Source organism: Sus scrofa, chromosome 1, assembly GCF_000003025.6.
Source record: "Sus scrofa isolate TJ Tabasco breed Duroc chromosome 1, Sscrofa11.1, whole genome shotgun sequence".
NCBI lineage: Eukaryota > Metazoa > Chordata > Mammalia > Artiodactyla > Suidae > Sus > Sus scrofa.
In genome coordinates, this window is record NC_010443.5 from 94,464,983 (window position 1) to 94,483,543 (window position 18,561).

Sequence of the window (18,561 nt, forward strand, 5' to 3'; positions counted from 1 at the left end):
CATCAGAACCAAAGCTAGACTGACATCGGAAAGAGGGGATGAAACATAGCCTGTAACAGATGTGAGAGTTGAGAGCTCCAGAGGTGGGGAAGGGATCACAGGAGCTTGGGAAATGGGAGGGGAGGAGGTTAAGAACAGGCTCACCAACATGATGATGGGAAGTGCACAGGTTAGAGAGAGAGACCTCATCTACATGATGGCTGTAGGGTCTGCATAGTAGTCCAAGTCCTGCTTTCCCACTTCCAAGGCCTCCTGTTTCCCAGGGGAGCCAGCCTCAGCCAGAGGCCACTCAGGCCATGCCTGTTTGCCCAGTGTCTTACACAGTTCTGCCATGGTGCCTGCCTGGCCATTTATCACACTAGCATGTCCATCATCCACTCTGCCTTCCTGGATGAGAGCTCTGAGCTAAGTTGTCCAGAGTCACTTTAGTGGGTACACAGGCCATTGGCTGAAAGTCTAAACCTGGCCTGCAGTTGTGTGTGACAAAGTGGAAATGGCTTAATGCAAACCCGTCACCAGTGCTGGGAACACAAAGCAGAGCCCTCTTGACAGTAGAGGAGAGAAATATTCATGTGTTGCTTTGTTCAACAAGTCCTTCTTGAGCCCCTAGAGTGTGACAAGCAGTGATAGAAGCAAGTCTCTGCACTTCAGCGTTTACATTCAGGTAAGATGGGATAGGGGTTAGAAGGGAGACATATATAAATGTCTGAAATATATCATAAAACATTAGATAGTGATAAATGTACAAAGATGAAACAAGTCAGAGGATGGAAATTGATGGAGGAAAGGAAAAGCTGTGGATGTGGAGAGACTAGCCAGGAAGGGTCTCTCTGATACATACATATCATGGCCTGCATAAAGCTAGGGAAAGAGCCGGGAGGCATCGCAGGAAAGAGAATAGTGGTCAGAGAAAAGGAGATGTATCAAAGCCTTAACCCTGGCTAAACATAATAATCACCCTGGAAACTCTAAAAAAAACCCTCGGGTTGGACCTCACCGAGAGAGAGGAGAGAGAGAGAGAGAGAGAGAGGAGAGAGAGGGCAAGAGAAGAGAAGAGGAGAGAGAGAAGAGAGAAACACCAAGAGATTCTGTAGTATTTCTGACAAAGATCGCAAACTAAATGTATACAGGAGTAACATGGAGCTCTGGTGGCTGAAGCTTGGTGGATCAGGAGACTAGGGGATGAGAGGATAAGTGTAGAGGGCCTTGAAGACTGCAGAGGTTATTGAATACGATGGAAAGCCAGAGAAAGTGGGGGAGGGGTGCAGTGAGCACCATCAGTGCTCCGTGGCAGATGAGTTCATGTGGTCTGAGCCATGGACATATAGGCAAAGGCTAAGGGGCAGCATTCAGAGAAGCATTCATTATCAGTGTGAGATAATTAATCCATGCTTGGTTACATGTCTAGGAAAGATGTGTCTACCCACTTTATGGGCTAGAAATTGAAAAACTAGAAAGCCTCCCAACTCACCACATTCTAATTTTTCCCCTGGCATTTCAGATGAAGGAGATAAATGCATCTCTAGGCGCAAGAACAGGGAGGACCTCCAACTGCCTCATTTCTTCCTCCAGAGGTGGTTTTAAAAATGCAAACACAATGAAACAGATGAGAAGAGTTGCAGATTACATTTCTGACAGTGCGTAATATCTGCTTGTTTGAACGTGGTCATTAGGAAGCCTTCTGATTATTCTGGCAGCTATGGTTTCTAGCTCCCCATGGACAGAAAGAGGCATGGAGAGAATTACATTTCTCCAAGGAGGGGGCCAAAGGTCATTTTGTGCATTGGACAGCTGGCTCAAGTCATATTGAAGTGCCATGGCCTCAAGTGTTACTAACAGAATAGCTGATGGCCCTGTTGTCAGTTTCTTTACGCTCACTATCTATTACAAATTAAGCTGAAATTGCGGAATCTCAAAAATCAGGGAAGAAAATCTCCACCTGCTCTCCCCAATCTCCTGTATTTATTGCAAGTCCCTGGTAGCACTGTGTTGTAAGGCCACACGGATACAACACACTGTGTCCTGAGTGGACGCCTATGGCGGAGCCACCCTGATCTGTTTCTGGGAGGCTGAGATTGGCACTGGTCCCATGGGCCGCTGTTGGCAACATATTAGTACATTACCTACTTCTGGACATTTTAAGCAGAGTGTTGTCCTTGCAATGAGAGTCCCCAGAAGACAAATACCCCACTTCCCAGCTACCATTCTAGTCTCAGATACCACCATTCTACAAAAATAGCACTGAACTAAGTCGGAGACTTGGGTTTTAAGCCTGGGCCCATCACATCTAGCATCATGGTGGTTTGAGCAGGTTAATTAACCTTTCAGGGCTTCAATTCACTAATTGTAAAAGGAGAGGATTTGATTTGAGTATGCTCTGATGTTTCTACAGCAGTGTGAGTCTGGGGTGGTTTGCCGGTTTGGCAAGGCTCTGAAGTGTGAGTGAGCAGCGAGGTGAGGTAGGTGCAGAGGTGCCTGGGCTCTGCCTGTGTACATCAGCTATGGTCTCTCTGAGCCAGAGGTGGTAAAGGCCATGGAGAAGAGTGTGCAGCTGCGGGATTAGAGACCGAGGGGTTCAGCTCTCAACCCAGTCACTTTCTAACCATGTGGTCTTGGGCAAATAACATAACTGAACCTCAGATTCTTTATCTTCAGAATGGGATGACTGAGACCTATTCAGAAAAATTGTGAGAAACGAATGATATTTGTATGACGCACCTAGCACATTGGAGAGCTTATTGAATAAAGGCTATTTTTATCATCAGTATTACCATCTTTGTAACTATTTATTATTTATACCTTTGGAGTATTTGGTTATCGTCCAACATGATGTAGAAAGAACTCAACAAGGGAAAAACATACTATTGGGTTCTATTGTAAATGTTTCTAAATTGTCCTCAAGTCTTCCCACTGGCTCTCAGCTCCCAAACTTGGTCATGCTTAGTATGAAGGATCCCGCAATGTCATACACACAGTGGATGCGGGATGTTCCTTTATTCTCTAAATCAGTGTTGAAAACAATAGCCATCTAAACTGTAATTACATATATATCATATATTAACTCATGATATACCATGGACTTTGCATCCCAGGCACCCATGGGGATTTAAAAGAGTGTGTGCAACTCCCAAAGGACTTTCTCCATGAAGGGAGATTCGAATCTCCCCAACTCAAGGGGGCCACTCCCATGCAGTGTTGCTGTGCACCCAGACCACATGTACCATCCACTAGCCACACTCCCCTTTACCCCCTGTTCTTCTCCTTTCTGTGGCCTCTTGAGAATGGTTGAGAAGTCTTGGTGGAAATGGAGCACCACTAGGCAGCCTCACTGACCATATCAAAATGCAGTCATAGACACGTTCAGGCAGAAGTCTTCGTGTCTTTCACTCAGCCTTGGGCAGACACTTAATATGGATCTGCCCTATCTGAGAGCTGTGGTCCTAGAAGCAAATGCGAAGTCATCCAAGGACCAGTGCTAGCCTCGAGAAGTTCCCAGTCACCTGTGTGGACGAGCATGCCGAAGGACACTAGCCAGCAGCTACTGGTAGGGGCTTCACTTGGCTAATGGGGCAGGGCTCATACACTCAGCATCATTATCACTGTCAACATCAGCATCATCCAAGAGTCAAAGGAATTATTTCCCCTGTCAACCCAGGAGTGATCAGATGGCAGTGCATGCTAAGTACCAGATGAGCAGTACATATAGAAAATGGTTCAATAATTCAGAGAAGGGAGGTCCAGGAACCATCTTGAAAGAATTGGATCTTAATGATGTTCATAATCTGGACAGCCAGGGAGAAGTGGGATATCAAGCTTTACTTGGGCAGAATTTATAAACAGAGGATGAGAGCTGAGCTGCCCTTTCACTGTTTTCAAGGAGATGTAGCATGGAGGGTTACTGGAGCTGGGGTGTAGGAAGGACTGTGTAAACTATGAAAAGCCCAGAAAGTCTTGTCTTCTTAGCACCTCCTCCTCCACTTCCTTAATCTTGGATTCTTTCCTCTCTCAAAGCCGTCAGCCTGCAGCCTCCTGCCCAGCTCTGCTGCACTTGGGGCAACTTCAGTCCCATCCTCTCTCTGGCCTCTTCTCTCTTCCCTTCTTGCTTTTGTCCCCTCCATGTACCCACAAGTGCCTGCCTGGCATATAAAATGCTTTCTTTGTGTGTTCCAGTGTCCTCTTCTTTAAGTGAGAGTTTAGGAATCCGTCCTGAGTAACTAACACTAAGTGCGCCCTGCTTGCCCTTAAGCCACCCCTGCCTCTACCTGCTCCCCCAAGTCTTGGGGTACAGAATACCAAACTCCACAAGGGAAACCTGGGCCAGGGCCTCCTCAACGTCGCTGAGCTTCAGGCAGGCCAGGCCTCATTTGCTGTTCCCAGTTCTGCTTAGGGAGTCCACGCCCCCTTGGATGGCCAGGGACTGCCTGCCCCTTGCCCCAGGCTCGCGGCCCACCATGCCCTCCCAGGTGCAGGCAGCTCTGGGAAGTGGGCAGGAGCCCCAGCTTTGATCACACACACAATAACCTCAGCACCGAGGCATCCATGCTAATCACTTTTGATTACGAATGGATTAAACGGGACAGCAGCTGCACAGGGCTGCTTTGATTCAGGCCCGCTCAGTAATGAGATGCATAGGCACAGGCTGGAAGGCTGCAACCAGGAGCCTGGCCCAGCCCCCAGCCCGTCTTCCTCAAGGGCACCTCCAGGCAGGGGGCACCACTCTGAGACCCAGAGGAAACTGAGACGACTCACTCCCACCCTACACTCAGCTGGCCTTGGGGTGCCTCAGCCTCTTTGAGGTAGCCCCATGGCCGCCCTGTGTGCTGTGCCCTTTGCCAGGCATCCAGCCATGCTCTCCGTCACAGCTGTGGGAAACACAGCATGTTCTCTCCCTGTTCCCGTGAGGCAAGGTGTGGAGCCGCTGGTTAAACAGCAGCTGCACTTCTGAGGTGAATCTCAAGTCCAACTCAAGAGCAGCCAGGTCCACAAAGGCTCCCTGGTCATTTGGCTTCCTAGAAACAGTAGCAAAATATATCCTCGGTAATAGCCTTTGTATGTATAACAGGTATGAAGGACTTTCATGGGCCCCATCTCATTTTATTTTCCCGTAGATCCTGTGAGCTAACCAGGATTTTTGGATATCTTTCAGAAATAAGGAAGCTGAAGTTCAGGTAATAAAAAGTCTCTTCCTGATGCCTTTGGGTACCCATCCTAGGGACCAGCACAGGCTCTGTCATTCAGCCACATAACCAGCTACCAGCTCCTCTTTCCCCTTATTGGAGAGTGTCCTGAATATATCTAGTTTCTGATGATGGCCCCATGAAAGCAGTGGCTGCCTGTCTGTGTCTATTTTTGTGTACAGGCTGAACCACCCTGGGGTTGGTGGGTATGAGCAGCTGCCCTGGCTAAATCGCAAAACTCCAGGGAGGGAGGGGAGATAAGAGGGATTTGGCACTGAAGCCAAGAATACTCAGGGCTGTTAGATGCACTAATAAATTTGACCTTGGGACATTTAATATGTGGCCGAAATTGTTTGAAAGAACTTTGGGGATCCCCTGTTTCTAATAAAAGCTTCCATGGAAAAACCAGCATTCCTCCCTCCTGCCCACCCTTGCCCTCAGTCCAGGAAAGCAAGTTGCCAACCTTCTGCTGAGGTGGCCACTTAAAACCTAGACTCAAGGAGTTCCTGTTGTGGCTCAGAGAGTTAAGAAGTGGCCCAGGTCCCAGATGCAGCTTGGATCTGGTGTTACTGTGGCTATAGCACAGGCTGGCAGCTACAGCTCCAATTTGACACCTGGCCTGGAAACTTCGTATGACACAGATATGGCAGAAAAAAACAAACAAACAACAACAACAACAAACCCAGACTCACGATAAAGCTTCTAGGAAGTACATGAACCTGACTCTGGCTAATGATACAGTGTAGGCCTCACCGTGAAGAAACTGAGCTCCAGGAATGATGAGTGAGTGGAAGAAGGTCATAGTGCTGGGTGATGACAGGATTTGGTTAGAATTAGGAGTCCCAACCCCTGTCTGGCCTTCTTACTTTTTTTTTTTTTTTTTTTTTGGTCTTTTTTTTTGTCTTTTTAGGGCCTCATCTGCGGCTAATGGAGGTTCCCAGGCTAGGGGTCCAATCAGAGCTACAGCTGCCAGCCACAGCCACAGCAATGTGGGACCTACACCACAGCTCGGGCAACGCCAGATCTTTAACCCACTGAGCGAGGCCAGGGATCGAACCCGCAACCTCATGGTTCCTAGTCAGAGTCCTTTCCGCTGCGCCATGATGGGAACTCCTAGCCTTCTTTTCATATTATGGATCATAGAGCGCTTCCACTTAGCAAATTGTTTGTCTGCTGGATGTCTTCGAGAATGATGCTTATCTACAGAAGTACCTTTCCCAGAGTGCTCTGCTTGGCAATTTCTGCTCCATCCTTTGGAGCTCAGGAAAGTCTTCCTTGACCAGCCCCCAGTTCTAAATCAGGTCTCTCTCTGACATACCCATACATCTTCCTCATACTTTTTTGGGGGAACTTACCGCAAGTCTAAATACATTTATTTCTGTTATTCAAAATAATTGTCTCCCTGATCAGATGCTCAGGTTTCATGAGGGTGACTACTGCATCTTCTTTGTTCATTGAGGTATCTTCACATTGCAGGGTCCTTGGCACTCCCATGAGCTCAGTAAGACAAAGCTGAAATTGAGGCCTGAGTGGAGCCAGCAGACAAGAGGGTAAATGGATCTTCAGGTCTAAGAAAACTCACTCCCAACCAATTCAACCAGGATGGAGATGAAACAGGGTCAGATTCAGCACTGTCTTAGTCTGTTTCACTGCTGTGACAAACTGCTATGGACTAGATGGCTTATAAACAATAAAAATTGATTACTCATAATCCTCGAGACTGACAAGTCCAAGATCAAACCATTAGCTGACTTGTTGTCTGGTGAAGACCAGCATCCTGGTTCATAAAGGGCTGTCTTCTCACTGTGTCCTCATTGGAGGAAGGAGCTAAGGAGTTCCTGGGGATCTCTTTGATGATAGTTCTAATCCCATTCATGAGGGCTCCACCCTTATGACTTAATCCCCTCCCAGAGGCCCCGCCTCCACATACCATCAGGTTGAATGTATGAATTTGGGGGGCAAACACATATTCAGTTTAAAGCAAACAGATTCATCACATTTATCTAGGATTTCCTCAGGTTCATCTTGAGTCCCTGATAATTCAGATTTCTCTGTATGGTCTACACGGTGATAAATCCCACATACCTTTCAAGTGTCCCTTGTCCAAGGTGTCCTTGGTGTACTTCGCATTCTACCCAGGGCGGGATGTACATTAGTCCAATTGCCACTGTGCCCCCAGTTCTGAGTTGAGGTTCAGTTCTCACCACACCTGATGCTCTTAGGTTGTGAACATGCCTACACCACCTCCCACCCTGATCTTAACTTTTCAAAACGGTGACTCCCTCCTTTCCACTTCTTAGGCCAAAGACCTTGGCATCCACCTTGCCTCTGTCTTTCCCTCTCACGCCACAGCTAATCCATCAGCAAATCTGTGGGTCCTTTCCAGCATAGCAGTGGGGGAATCTTGTACATTGCAACTCAAATTGTGTGCTGCTGCACTTCGCCAGTGACCCCATGCCTTTCAGAGTGACATCCTGCGACTTATGCCTCTGGACTAATACTTGATGGCTCCATGTGACACAGCCTTGCTCCACTCCCATCTCCAGCCACCATTCCCTAGCTCACTTGGCCCCAGGGACAGCAGTCTCTTTGCTGCTCACCGACACATTGAGCGCATGTCCCTGTCAGTAACTTTGCGTGCTGTGTTCCCTGTTTGGACTGTCTTCTCCCAAATGTCACACTTATAACCTATCTTTTATTACAATTCATAGGTTATATCACTGTTGTATTTTTATGGTTATTTTACTTTATTATCTCTTTTAAATCAGACATTTTTTCCTTTCTTATATCCTACTTCCTAGAAAAATAAATATTTATTGCATGCATTTATTGCATGAATATCAGCAACCTTCACCTTTACTCCATTCAAAAGCTAGGCTTATTTCAGACAGGTTTGCACAGAGGACATGTTAATTTCTGAGCTTGTTGGGATGTCCATTTCAGGCAAGTCACCTGGTCTGAGTTCCAGTCCAGTTGTCAGTGGTCTTCAGTGGATAGTCTTGGGCATGGTGGTGTGCCGGCTCCAGCTCTTGGTGGCAGTGGTCAACTGGACACATCTGTTTCCAACTGTATTCAGCGCTTTTGGTCTGGGTGCTTGAAGTGGTGGGAGTATTTACACTGTAGAAACTGACAAATTCCTTACATCAGGGTTTTTTGTTTTTTGTCCCTCCCCCCGCCCCCGCCACACACAAAGAGTCAGCTATTAGAGATTTTCTAGGACAAGGTTTCTTAGTAAATGTTACTCCTCCCACTGCACAGTGTGATCAGATCTGAGAGCCATATTTTAAGGGAAGTGTTTATAAGCGAGATGGTGATGACAGGGAAGAAGAGTTGAAAGCCCTTTTGACATTTCCCCTGGGGATACATGTGATACCTGATCATCAAATATATCAGGGATGGCCAGTGTCAGGAGGACTAAGCACTATAGTGGGCAGATGGGCAGGACTGGAGAATGTGTTGGAGAGGATGAGTCTGAAATCCTCTAGGTTTGGTGTCTGGCTCTAATTTGAGATGTGGGGCCTGGAATGGGTTGATTAGTTACCTTAAAATGAAATTTATATTACCTATTTAATAGGAAGGTCTTGACAGTAAAAAAAGAAAAAAGAAAGAAAGAAAAGAAAGAAAAAAAGCATTCAATTCCGTTTCCCCAGAGCTGAGGGGTGAGTTTTAGTGAGGCATGTTTCAAGTGAATAAAAGTAGAACTTAATAGAGACTAAAATGGCAAGTGAAGCTCCTCAGAACTGTCCGAGCTGTTCACCTTCAGAGAAGTTGGAGAAGGGGATTCCTGTGTTGGAGGGAGGCTGGTCTGGATAACCACACCCTAAGATCCTGTCTATATACTATTTCTAAAGCCAGAAACGTCCCTAGGCAAGTCACTGACCAGTGTTTTCTTTTTTCTTTCTTTTTTTGCCTCATTTCCTCCATCTATCAGACAATCATCTCATTGTTGTTGAGATGATTAAGTGAAATCATCATTTGAAATGTTTATGGGTCCAGAAATAAAGGTACTTTTATCATTCTCATACATTACTATTCTTATAATAAAAACACTACACGTTGGGATGGGGCAGCATTCCCTATGACATGGAAATGAAGAATCCCTGCCAAGTTGCACACAACCGATAATAGAGGGTAAATAATTAAAAGACAACTCTATTGTCAGGTCTTTTGTCTATATTATGTGGAAGTAAGCTTGTGTGTCTTAGAATTAGCATGCTTGTAATATCCCACTGGGTCAAGGAAAGCCTTAGGGTGGATGGAGAGATTGGGCCACTGCTGTTGACATTCACATGCTTCCCATTTAGCCACGGCAAAGAGAGTTGCTGGACACAGCTAGATATGTGTGTCTGCCCTCTTGCTCCTCTTCTGCTCCTCAATGAGCCTTCTTCATACAGCTCACCATGTAGCAATGGGGCCTCTGCCCTCTGTATTATGGGCCTCGCTCACCTCTATTCCTAGCTACAATGCCTTAGATCTGAAATTTCTTTTTATCAAAAGACCTGAGGATCACTTTTTTTTTCTTGCCTGTTTATAAGTGAAGCACAGCAAATAGCTATCCTGGGAATAGTTGCAGTGTGATTATAGTGTAATTGATTAATAGTAGATATGCTCCTAAAACCAGGTAGGAAGGGATGTAGACAGAGACAAGAGGCTGCTTAACTCCATGCAAGGCCAGTGAGGGATGGAGAGCCTAGATTCCCCTAAACATACACTTAGGCCTCACCACCTCCTCAGTTCTACCAGTGGCCTCCTTGCCATCCTACCACTATGCCATTTTTCCTGTACCTCACCCCTAAATGCCCTTAGTAATAGACAGTTTGCATGAAGCCTGATAATGCTTTAGGTGAATAGCCAGGCCATCCATAGCCTTTTCCAGATTCACAGTCTGTCAAATTGTGAGGTAATCTTACAGAATTCCTCATGTAGAGATGGGAAATACTAAGGGCTAGGCAGGAATGTGACTTGCTCAAGGTCGCCAAATGAAAAGCCAAATGTTGCTGAAAAGTGGACATCGCTGGTCCCTGTGGTGGGCCCTTTGTGCTAAAAATAAAAGGCTTAGGCATGTGATAACTAAAGGGGGTCTCAGACTCAGTTAGCAGTGACTTCCGGTCCTGCTGAGGTAACATCTGTGTGTTATGTTGATTTTGCTCAGGCTCAGTGGGGAGTATGCAGAAAGGCATCACCCACTGAGCCAGCCAGAAATTCTGGGCAAGTTTGTCCAAAACTGGGTGGACACATGCTTTCAGGGAGAACCAATTAAAGGGTATCTTATTTGGAGAAGAGGTCCAGGGAGATATAATCCACATCTGATGGACTCTGATTAAAAGAAAACCTTCATTTTGCAGATACCTGTTTGAGATGATTTTCTTATTCTTGAGAGTAAAGGCCCATTTTTTGCATATTGTAGTCCAGGCAGCCCTACGTGAAACAGATATATGCACACCCCAGCAAAGACGAGTTAGTGGTGAGCCAGCTGTTTCCAGAAGTCCTGTATAAAATCCAAGAGGACTGGATTTTTAATGAAGTTCCAGGATGTTCATATTTCAGAGAATATTGCCTCCTTCAAAGTTGTCATGTGAGGGATCTAGTCCTGTGAACACTAGTCAAGGGTGTTCTCTTAGCTTAATACACTGGCAGAGGCTGTGGCAGATGCTATAGAAAATCTTGGATGCTGAAGAATCATCTGGAAGCAGCCAGATGTCTCAGTCCTCAAAGAGCTCCCATCCTGGGAATGGCAGGACCGAGGGAGTACTCAGCCAGCACAATGGCTATGACACTGTACAATTTTACAGCGCAAGAGCCAGACCATTTGTGGAAGAGCTTGCATATCAGTTGTGCAAACAGTTTTCAAATAGACACTCAAAGAGATTTTCATTTCAACCAATAACAAAACATATAAACAAACATGTTCCTCTTGGTTAATTTTAAAAAATAAGCAAATAACCTGATTTACTTCTTTAAAAATACTTAGAAATGAAAACCAAAGGGGGAATAAAAAAGAAAACTGTAAGTGGAGGTATTTGGTAAACAAAGAATGTCTTTTGATTTTTAGTTTTGTGAAGGCTATTTCTTGAAAATCCGAGGAGGAACTCAGGTTTCACTTCTCCATCTTTGATGAAGATGGTTGTCTGTCTTCCCTAAAGGTCCCACCTCCTGCTGTCCAGTTCCTTGATCCTGTCAAGTACAGAAGTGTCCCTACACCTCATGCTCCTTCTAGTTCTCATGGTGTGTTGGATTTGAAGAGGGCATACTAGCACATTTAATGCCTGCAGTAACAGATGGCTTTTCCTGTATTATTAAAAGTGCCTTCTTATGTGGTCAAATGACATTACTCTTCCTTGGGATTCAGCTCTCCTCTTCCCTTTTTTCTGAATGCCCCCCCCCCCAGTTGTGTCTTAGTGCATGTCTCTAAAAGGCAAAGATCTTTACTAGGTGGAATGAGGTTACCCACGAAGGCACTTAGATTATTGACAGTGCCACACATATGTAGTAGTTAAGAATGAAGATATGCTTTGGTTTCAGATGGAACTGAGCATGTTCTCCGGTCCTGTCAATTACTGTCTTGTGACTTTGAATTAGCTGTTTAATGTAGCCAAGTTTCTGCTTTCTCATTTATAAAATGGGTATAATCATAATACTGCCCTAGGAGGTTCTCAAGAGGATTTAATGAAATGAGCTGATCCTTGGAAAGCGTTTAGTAGTTTATGGGGAGTCTCGGCATCTGTGTTGGTGCCTTGAACTTGGCACACCCTTATTAGCTGGAAGGAAAAAAGGAAAGGAGGAAGGGAGGAAGGAAAAGAGGGAGGGGGGCAGAGGGGTAAGCTTGGTTACAGAGAGAGGTTCATATGATGATTATCAATGTTTGCAGCTGTGCCCAGTGTTTAGTGCAATCTTGAATGAGTCCTGGGTCAGCCAAGGGTTCCAGAATTAAGCTCCTTTGAAAAAAATGTCAAGCTGAGCTCAGAGAAACATGGCGGGGGCGGGGGGGATCAAGATGATAGGGTGTACCTGAGATGCCTTCACCGTGAGGCTGCATGGGGTTGATGGGAAGAGGGAAGCCTGGTTCCTACCTGCATGGCGGGTCATCTGGGGCCTGGCTGATAGTGGTAGCAATATCCCTGGGCCAGGACTGACTCCTTAACAGAGCAGAGAGGGAGAAAGCACTGATTCCTGAAGGGGTTCATGGATACTGTAGACAGAGAACTGCACTTGTCGTTATTCAGAGCTATATCCAAATTCCAGTTCTGCCACTTTTTACCCCATAACCCTGGGCAAATTAGTTATCCAGTTTGAGCCTCGGTGTGCTGAACTGTGAACTAGTCAAAATAATACTATCCTGCATTGATAGTGTGAAGATTATGAGGGATAATAGAGTTAAAACATTTACCTGTATAGACAAAAGTAGGTTCTGAAAAACCAGTTGTTTTTTCTATTATGATTGCCAAGATTTCAGGGTAGGCTTTCAAAGGAGGAGATCCTTCCACTTTACCTGAGGCTGACAAAAGCTGTGGCTACCTGCAGCTGCAAGGCTTAGCTCTCATTGGGTACAGCTTGACTTTATCCCGTTTAGATATTTACCTGTAATTGTGATTAATTGCTCTCTATTTGGCCCTAGGGACCCAGATTCTTAGCCAAATTGGCTACAGTAAGCTGAGGAACAGAGATTTTGACTCCAGTGCTCAGATGCTCTCTGAAGCAATCACCCTTCTGACTTTTCCATTCTCTGCTGCTGAGTGAACTTAGGGGTATAAATTGATTTCCTTGGATTCACCAAGGGGATGTGTTAGAAAGCTTAAATTCTAGTCTTGGAGCCAAGTGAGCAGATCATTTGGTCAGTTCTAAGCAGAAATTCAACACGTGACTAGTAGGTGGAGATGATGATGTACCCGCCCCAGCATCCAACTTTGCTTGGTGTGTGTTCAGGGAGAGGAACCTCCTTTACTGGCTTTTTATGGGCTTTGGGAACAGCCCACAGATGCTTGCAATGCAATGTGAATTCCACCTTTTGTTTGAAGGAAGGAACCTACAGCCTAGATCGTGTGCCTGAGAAGTAACATGTCTTTAGCTCCTTACTTTCCTGATAAGTTAATTATGCTTTCTTAAGTGTATAGTTTGGTAAACTTCAGATGAAAAGACTAGACACCCCTGCTAGCAGAATGTAGAAAGAAAGGAAGAGAAAGCATGATTCCAGTGAATAATTCATGGCAAGTATTAAAGGTTGTATTCTTAAAATGAGGTCTGGCTGTGTATCCATTCTGCTTCTAGTAAGAGATGACTCTCTTAGCATCTTTTAAGAGATGAGCTGGTTCATTCTCTTCCCCCAGGTATGTTCTGTTAGCACTGGGAAAGGCTCACTCCCCTCTGTAGATGTCTTCTCTTTTAAGATAGGCGTTTTCAATTTTTATTTTTTATTAAGTTTTTAAATCAAATAGATCATTAATGGAAGTGCAATATAAAACACCAATAAAAGTTATTCTGGTCTGGCTAAAGTGGGATAAGGGCCTGGAACTCTACATCTCAACTTCTCTTACCTGCATTGCCATCCCTAAGAGCCTTTATTGGAACCCAGGGCTCCTTAGGGGCAGTTTGAAACCACTGTTCTAGCGGTTTCCTATGTGTGGTTCATTCTAAAATGTCAGAGGCAACGTAGAGGACCTGACAGAACCTCTAAAAACACACATTCCAAAAATTGCAGGTAGTGAAAAAGAACATGCATCAGCCAAAACAGGCTCCCATGTGTCTCTACCATCTACAAATAGTATAGCCTCGGAAACAACTCAACCTTCTTCAGCTACTGTTTATCAAAATGCATAATACATGAGGATATGAACATTCATGTCATCAGTTTACACCAGTTTAACTTTGTAAACCTCCCACGCAATGCCATGCAAGAGGCCCTACATCCATGAAATCCAGTTGCCTTGGTCTACAGAACAAGGAATTTAAAAGGAATTCTGGGGAATTCAAAACGGTCAGGATGAACGTTTCTAGGTTCACCAGGTTCAACCAACATAAAACAAAACTTCTTGTCTCACTAAGTTCTAGATTAGGGCATTCAGAGGCCTTTTCTTTCATTATGGGTCTCTGTACTTATGGCTCTAATCTATTAGAAGGATTGAATACATTCTCACCCAGAAGTTGAAATGGCTGTGACCTGAACAATAACCAAATATACACACTACTGTAAGAGCCTGGATATTATGTGCAAGGTCATACATGGAATCTTAGGGGGAAAAATGTAAACGCCCTTTTGGCTGTATATCTAGGGGAATTTTTCATAGATCTCACCTGTAAATATTAGAACCCCATCATTTAAAAAATAATAAAAGAAAAATGTAAGCAATCAAGATCAGGCTTTCTGGGAGATATATTCAGTTATTATTAGTCATCCTGGCTGCTCTTTGGAATAGAGCCTGAAGCTAAGACTTGGAGGTATCAGTGGTTTCAGGTTTAACCTTTAAATTCCAGGAGGCTGAGGGGATTTAGCAAAAGGACGCAGCCCAGCTAGGATGGCCACCTCAAGCATGTCACTTACTTCTTAGGCTGGGGAGGAAACTGACTGCCTGGCCTCTGCATTGCCCTCCCTACATGATTTGGCATTTAGAACTAATGCTTTCTGAATTGTAGGGTTGGGTGGGGCCTCAATGGGATGCTGACCCCATGCAGCAACCTGAGTGACCATCTGTCTAAATTCCTGTTTGCACACTGGGAATGGAGACGCAGGACAAAACTATCTTCTCACCCTCCCGTCTGTCCTTCTGATTAGGAATTCTTCCAGAGAGTATAGATAACCTCTTAGAAGTGTTTTGTGCCGGAAAGTTCCTGGAAAAAAGAGAGAGAGACTAGATAGAATCTGTTTTATCCCTGAAGTGAGACAGACACATGGGGTACTCGAACTGTGGTGCCTGAGGGAACATGGGATTCACTTTATAGGGGGTAAAATAAGCCCTGAGTAGAAGAAGTGACTCTTCAACTAGGCCTCATGGTGAGCGGAGGCAGACCCAGGCTGGAACACGGGTTTTCTCCCTCTGGGTCTAACTTTTGTACAACAGTGTCCATTTCTCATCCCTGTGAGGAGTAGGAACCTGTTGGTTCCATTTTCCCTCCGTTCATTCAATTTCCACATTTCCTTCTGCCTTCCTGGAATTTTGTCACAGGCTCACTCATGGTTGGTGGTTCCAGAGCCCATTCCTTGGTAGAAACCTTCCTTAGTTTTTTTTCCTTCTCTCTACCTTTACCCCGATTACCTTGCCACTCCCTGCCCCCCACTTTTGAATCACCCAGGCCCCAAGTGTTAGGGCATCTAGAACGTTCTTTCAGTTGCTTAGATACGGCAGACTTTGTTGTTCCCGCATTTTCACTGGGTAAGTCACTCTTTCTGGGCCTCTGTTTCTAGCTGGTTTCTCACAACCTCAATCACAGGTACAACTGAGTGTTAGTCTCTGCTTTCTGGGACACTGAGTTCCACACAGGCTGTCCCCAGCTGTTTTGTGGGTTGCTGGCTTGGGGTAGGATGTCATTCATGTTCCATCTTATAGCCAAAGTAAGAAGCAAGTGACACTAAACAAAATAAAAAGGGAGAAAAAGGTCCATGTCTGGAGTTCCTGCTGTGACACAAAGGGATCAACAGTGTCTCTGAAGTGCTCAGACCCAGGTTCGATCCCTGACCTGGCACAGTGGGTTGAGGAGCCGATCCCTGGCCTGGGAACTCCATATGCTGCAGGGTGGCCAAAAGAAAGAAAGGAAGGAAGGAAGGAAGGAAGGAAGGAATCCATTTCCTACAAAATAGGAAAGGGAAAGGAGAACAGATTGAAAAGAGGGTCAGCGAGGTAAAAAGCATATTTAATGAAAGGATGATGTCTTTAAAATAGCGTCATCTGTTCTCCCCAAAGCCATCCTTGCTCTGTTCCTTTATCTATGTACCTGCCTACCTGTGCATCCAACCATCTCATATGTTGTCATCTACATCTCTGGCCCACAAGGGATGGAATATTTGAGGAGGGCAAACAACATAGGATCCCTAGCACAACCAGGCTTCAGTGTGTCCAGATGCATGTCGGCAAAGCTAAGACCCTTTTGGCCAGACTCCAGCATGACCCACACTCCCACCACGTTGTGTCAGCAACTCCCTTCCCAGACACAGATGTTCTGGGTCAGCCTGAGGAACTGGTGGCAAGTACTACATCCCACCATACCCAGATGTGGCATGTCCTTTTGATAAGCAGCAGCAGAAGGGGATGATGTTCCTGGGGCTGAAGGACATGGGGGATCATGGAGCAGCCTCCTCACTCCTTTGAGGCAAGGGCTGGGAGCTGTAGAATTCAGTAGGTTAAAACAAAACTGTTTGAGGGCCAGTCAGGAGCCCATGGCAGTCCCCAGCCAGTTCTGTGCAGGGGTGACTTCTGGTGGAAAGCACAGGGAGGATCCCATTCAAGGAGGCTGGTGGAAGAGGAGTGTGGGCTGAACGCCTCTGCTTGTGAAGCTGAAGGCATGTCTCTCACCCAAGGGCCCCACAGCATCTTTCATCTTCCTCCAGTCCTACCGCTCCCCAGCCTGTCCTTTGGGCTTGGAGAGGCCAAGAAAAAAACTGAATTTGCACCAAGAGGGAAACTGCAGCTCCTCAAAAGTGGAAAGCAGGGTCACCCTCCTAATATTCTGGATGTGGACTGTTCCAGCGAGCAGCAAGACGTGTCAGGAATGAGAATGGCCTGAGATAGGGCCCCAGGACTGCGGCCCTGCTCCACCAGGGAGATGAAAGAATTTTCTCCTTCCTTTGCCTTTTAAATGTAATTCTGTCTACCCTTCTCCCCTACACCCGCCCGGCCCTCTTGCTGGTAGCCGTGCAGACGTTTAGCCATCCTGGGAAAAGGCAGGATCCTTTTCATTAACTTCAGCCTGATTGAAGTCCCCACAGCCACAGCAGATTTCATTTTCCTCCCTCTTTGCCTCCCTAGCTGGGATCCTTTCCTGACAGCTAGGATGCTCTGAGCAGTGAACTCTTTTCCTGTGGGGCAGAATGGGGATGGGGTCTGGTTGGGGCAACAGTTTATAGAAGCTCTGAATCAGTGCTTTAGGGGACAGTGCTTTGTGGTAAAGGACAAAGTTCATCTCTTCTAGGCCATGCCTGAACCTCCCCTGAGTTCTGAGCCCATCTTTCCTCCCTTCAGGATGCAGGCCAGCAGCCAGCGGTACCTGACCCCCACCCACCCCCAGGTGTGAAGGTTGAACCAGACTGAGACAGTGACTAGTGGACATTTCTGCAGAGGGCCTTCCCCCACCATCCCCGCCCCCACACTGCTAGTTAACCCAGGCCTGTTGTTTGTTAACTAGCAGTGTGATCATGAAGAAGTCCCTTATCTCTTCTGTAAAACAAGGACTTAGTCTGAAGTTTTCAGATTCGTTTTAGTGGTAGAACATCTGTTTCCCAAATCAATCTATCTACATGAAAGAAGGAGAAGCAGAGCTTGGGTTGAAAGGAGGGAGAGTTAGATGGGCACAGTGGGGATCATCTGTCTACACCACCTCTTCTTCCTCTGGCTCCCCAGCAGAGGTGGCTCCTGAGCCCCCTGCAGACACAGTCATTTCCCCTTCCCCCTGGGACCTTTGACTGTCCCTTCACGTCCTGCCACCTTGTAAACTAGAAGTCTTTTGGGGGGTCCAGATCTAGGTGGTCTATGATTTTGAAATATGGGAAGACTTCCTGGTGGGTTTTTCTAATCCACATCTGAGCACCACCCTTCATTATTCCAAGGGTCAGTTCGTCTATACAACCATTGGCTTGAGAAAGGGGAGTGTTCAAGGAGCAGCAGATGTGTTTTGCCCAAGAGCTCAGGTATCTGTTAGAGCTAGGAGGCAGGGGCTGGTGGCTGGATGCTGAGGAGAATCAGGACCAGTGGGAGAAGAGGTCACAGGGCTTGCCTGTGCTTGTTTCCCAGGTCAGAGAACACCTTGAATGTGCATTGGATTGTGTGAGAAACAGGCCAGAGTCCCCAAGGTAAGGTTTTCAGAAGTGTTAAAAGCTGATAAGCACCTTCCGGCTTCCCCCACCATCCCCGCCCCCACCCACCATCCGGTAAGCTAACCCACATGAACTGGGGTAACCCCACTGAACGTTCTGTTTCATCTGTGGGAAGGGTAGAAGCCCCCACCCCCACCCTGCCGGTAGTGGGGTAGTGGGTTCAGCCTCTTTAACTTTCATACTGTTCTTCCCTCAGTTTAACATTGACTCTGCCCTGAAACTTAAGCCAGAATTCTCTCGTAAAACCCATAGCAGATAAGGAAGAGCATGTTCCCATCACTGGAGTGGATTAATTCATTCAGATATTTGAAGACTTACTTCATGCAGGAAATGCTATAGATGCTGAGTGTTGTTTCCTCTTGTTGA

General features: G+C 46.0%; 1 protein-coding gene across 6 annotated transcripts in view; it reads left to right on the forward strand.

Moving 5' to 3' along the window:
- Positions 1-18,561, forward strand: part of SETBP1 (SET binding protein 1) — a 371,229-nt gene that overhangs the window by 169,651 nt on the left and 183,017 nt on the right. The window contains exon 1 of one of the 6 annotated variants that reach the window (XM_021092446.1): positions 5,197-18,171. The exons of the other annotated variants lie outside the window; for them this stretch is intronic. Coding sequence (XP_020948105.1) covers positions 18,130-18,171 — 42 coding nt within the window. The 5' untranslated portion in view covers positions 5,197-18,129. Of the gene's footprint in view, positions 1-5,196; positions 18,172-18,561 lie in introns of those variants that run through there. 6 annotated transcript variants of the gene reach the window in all.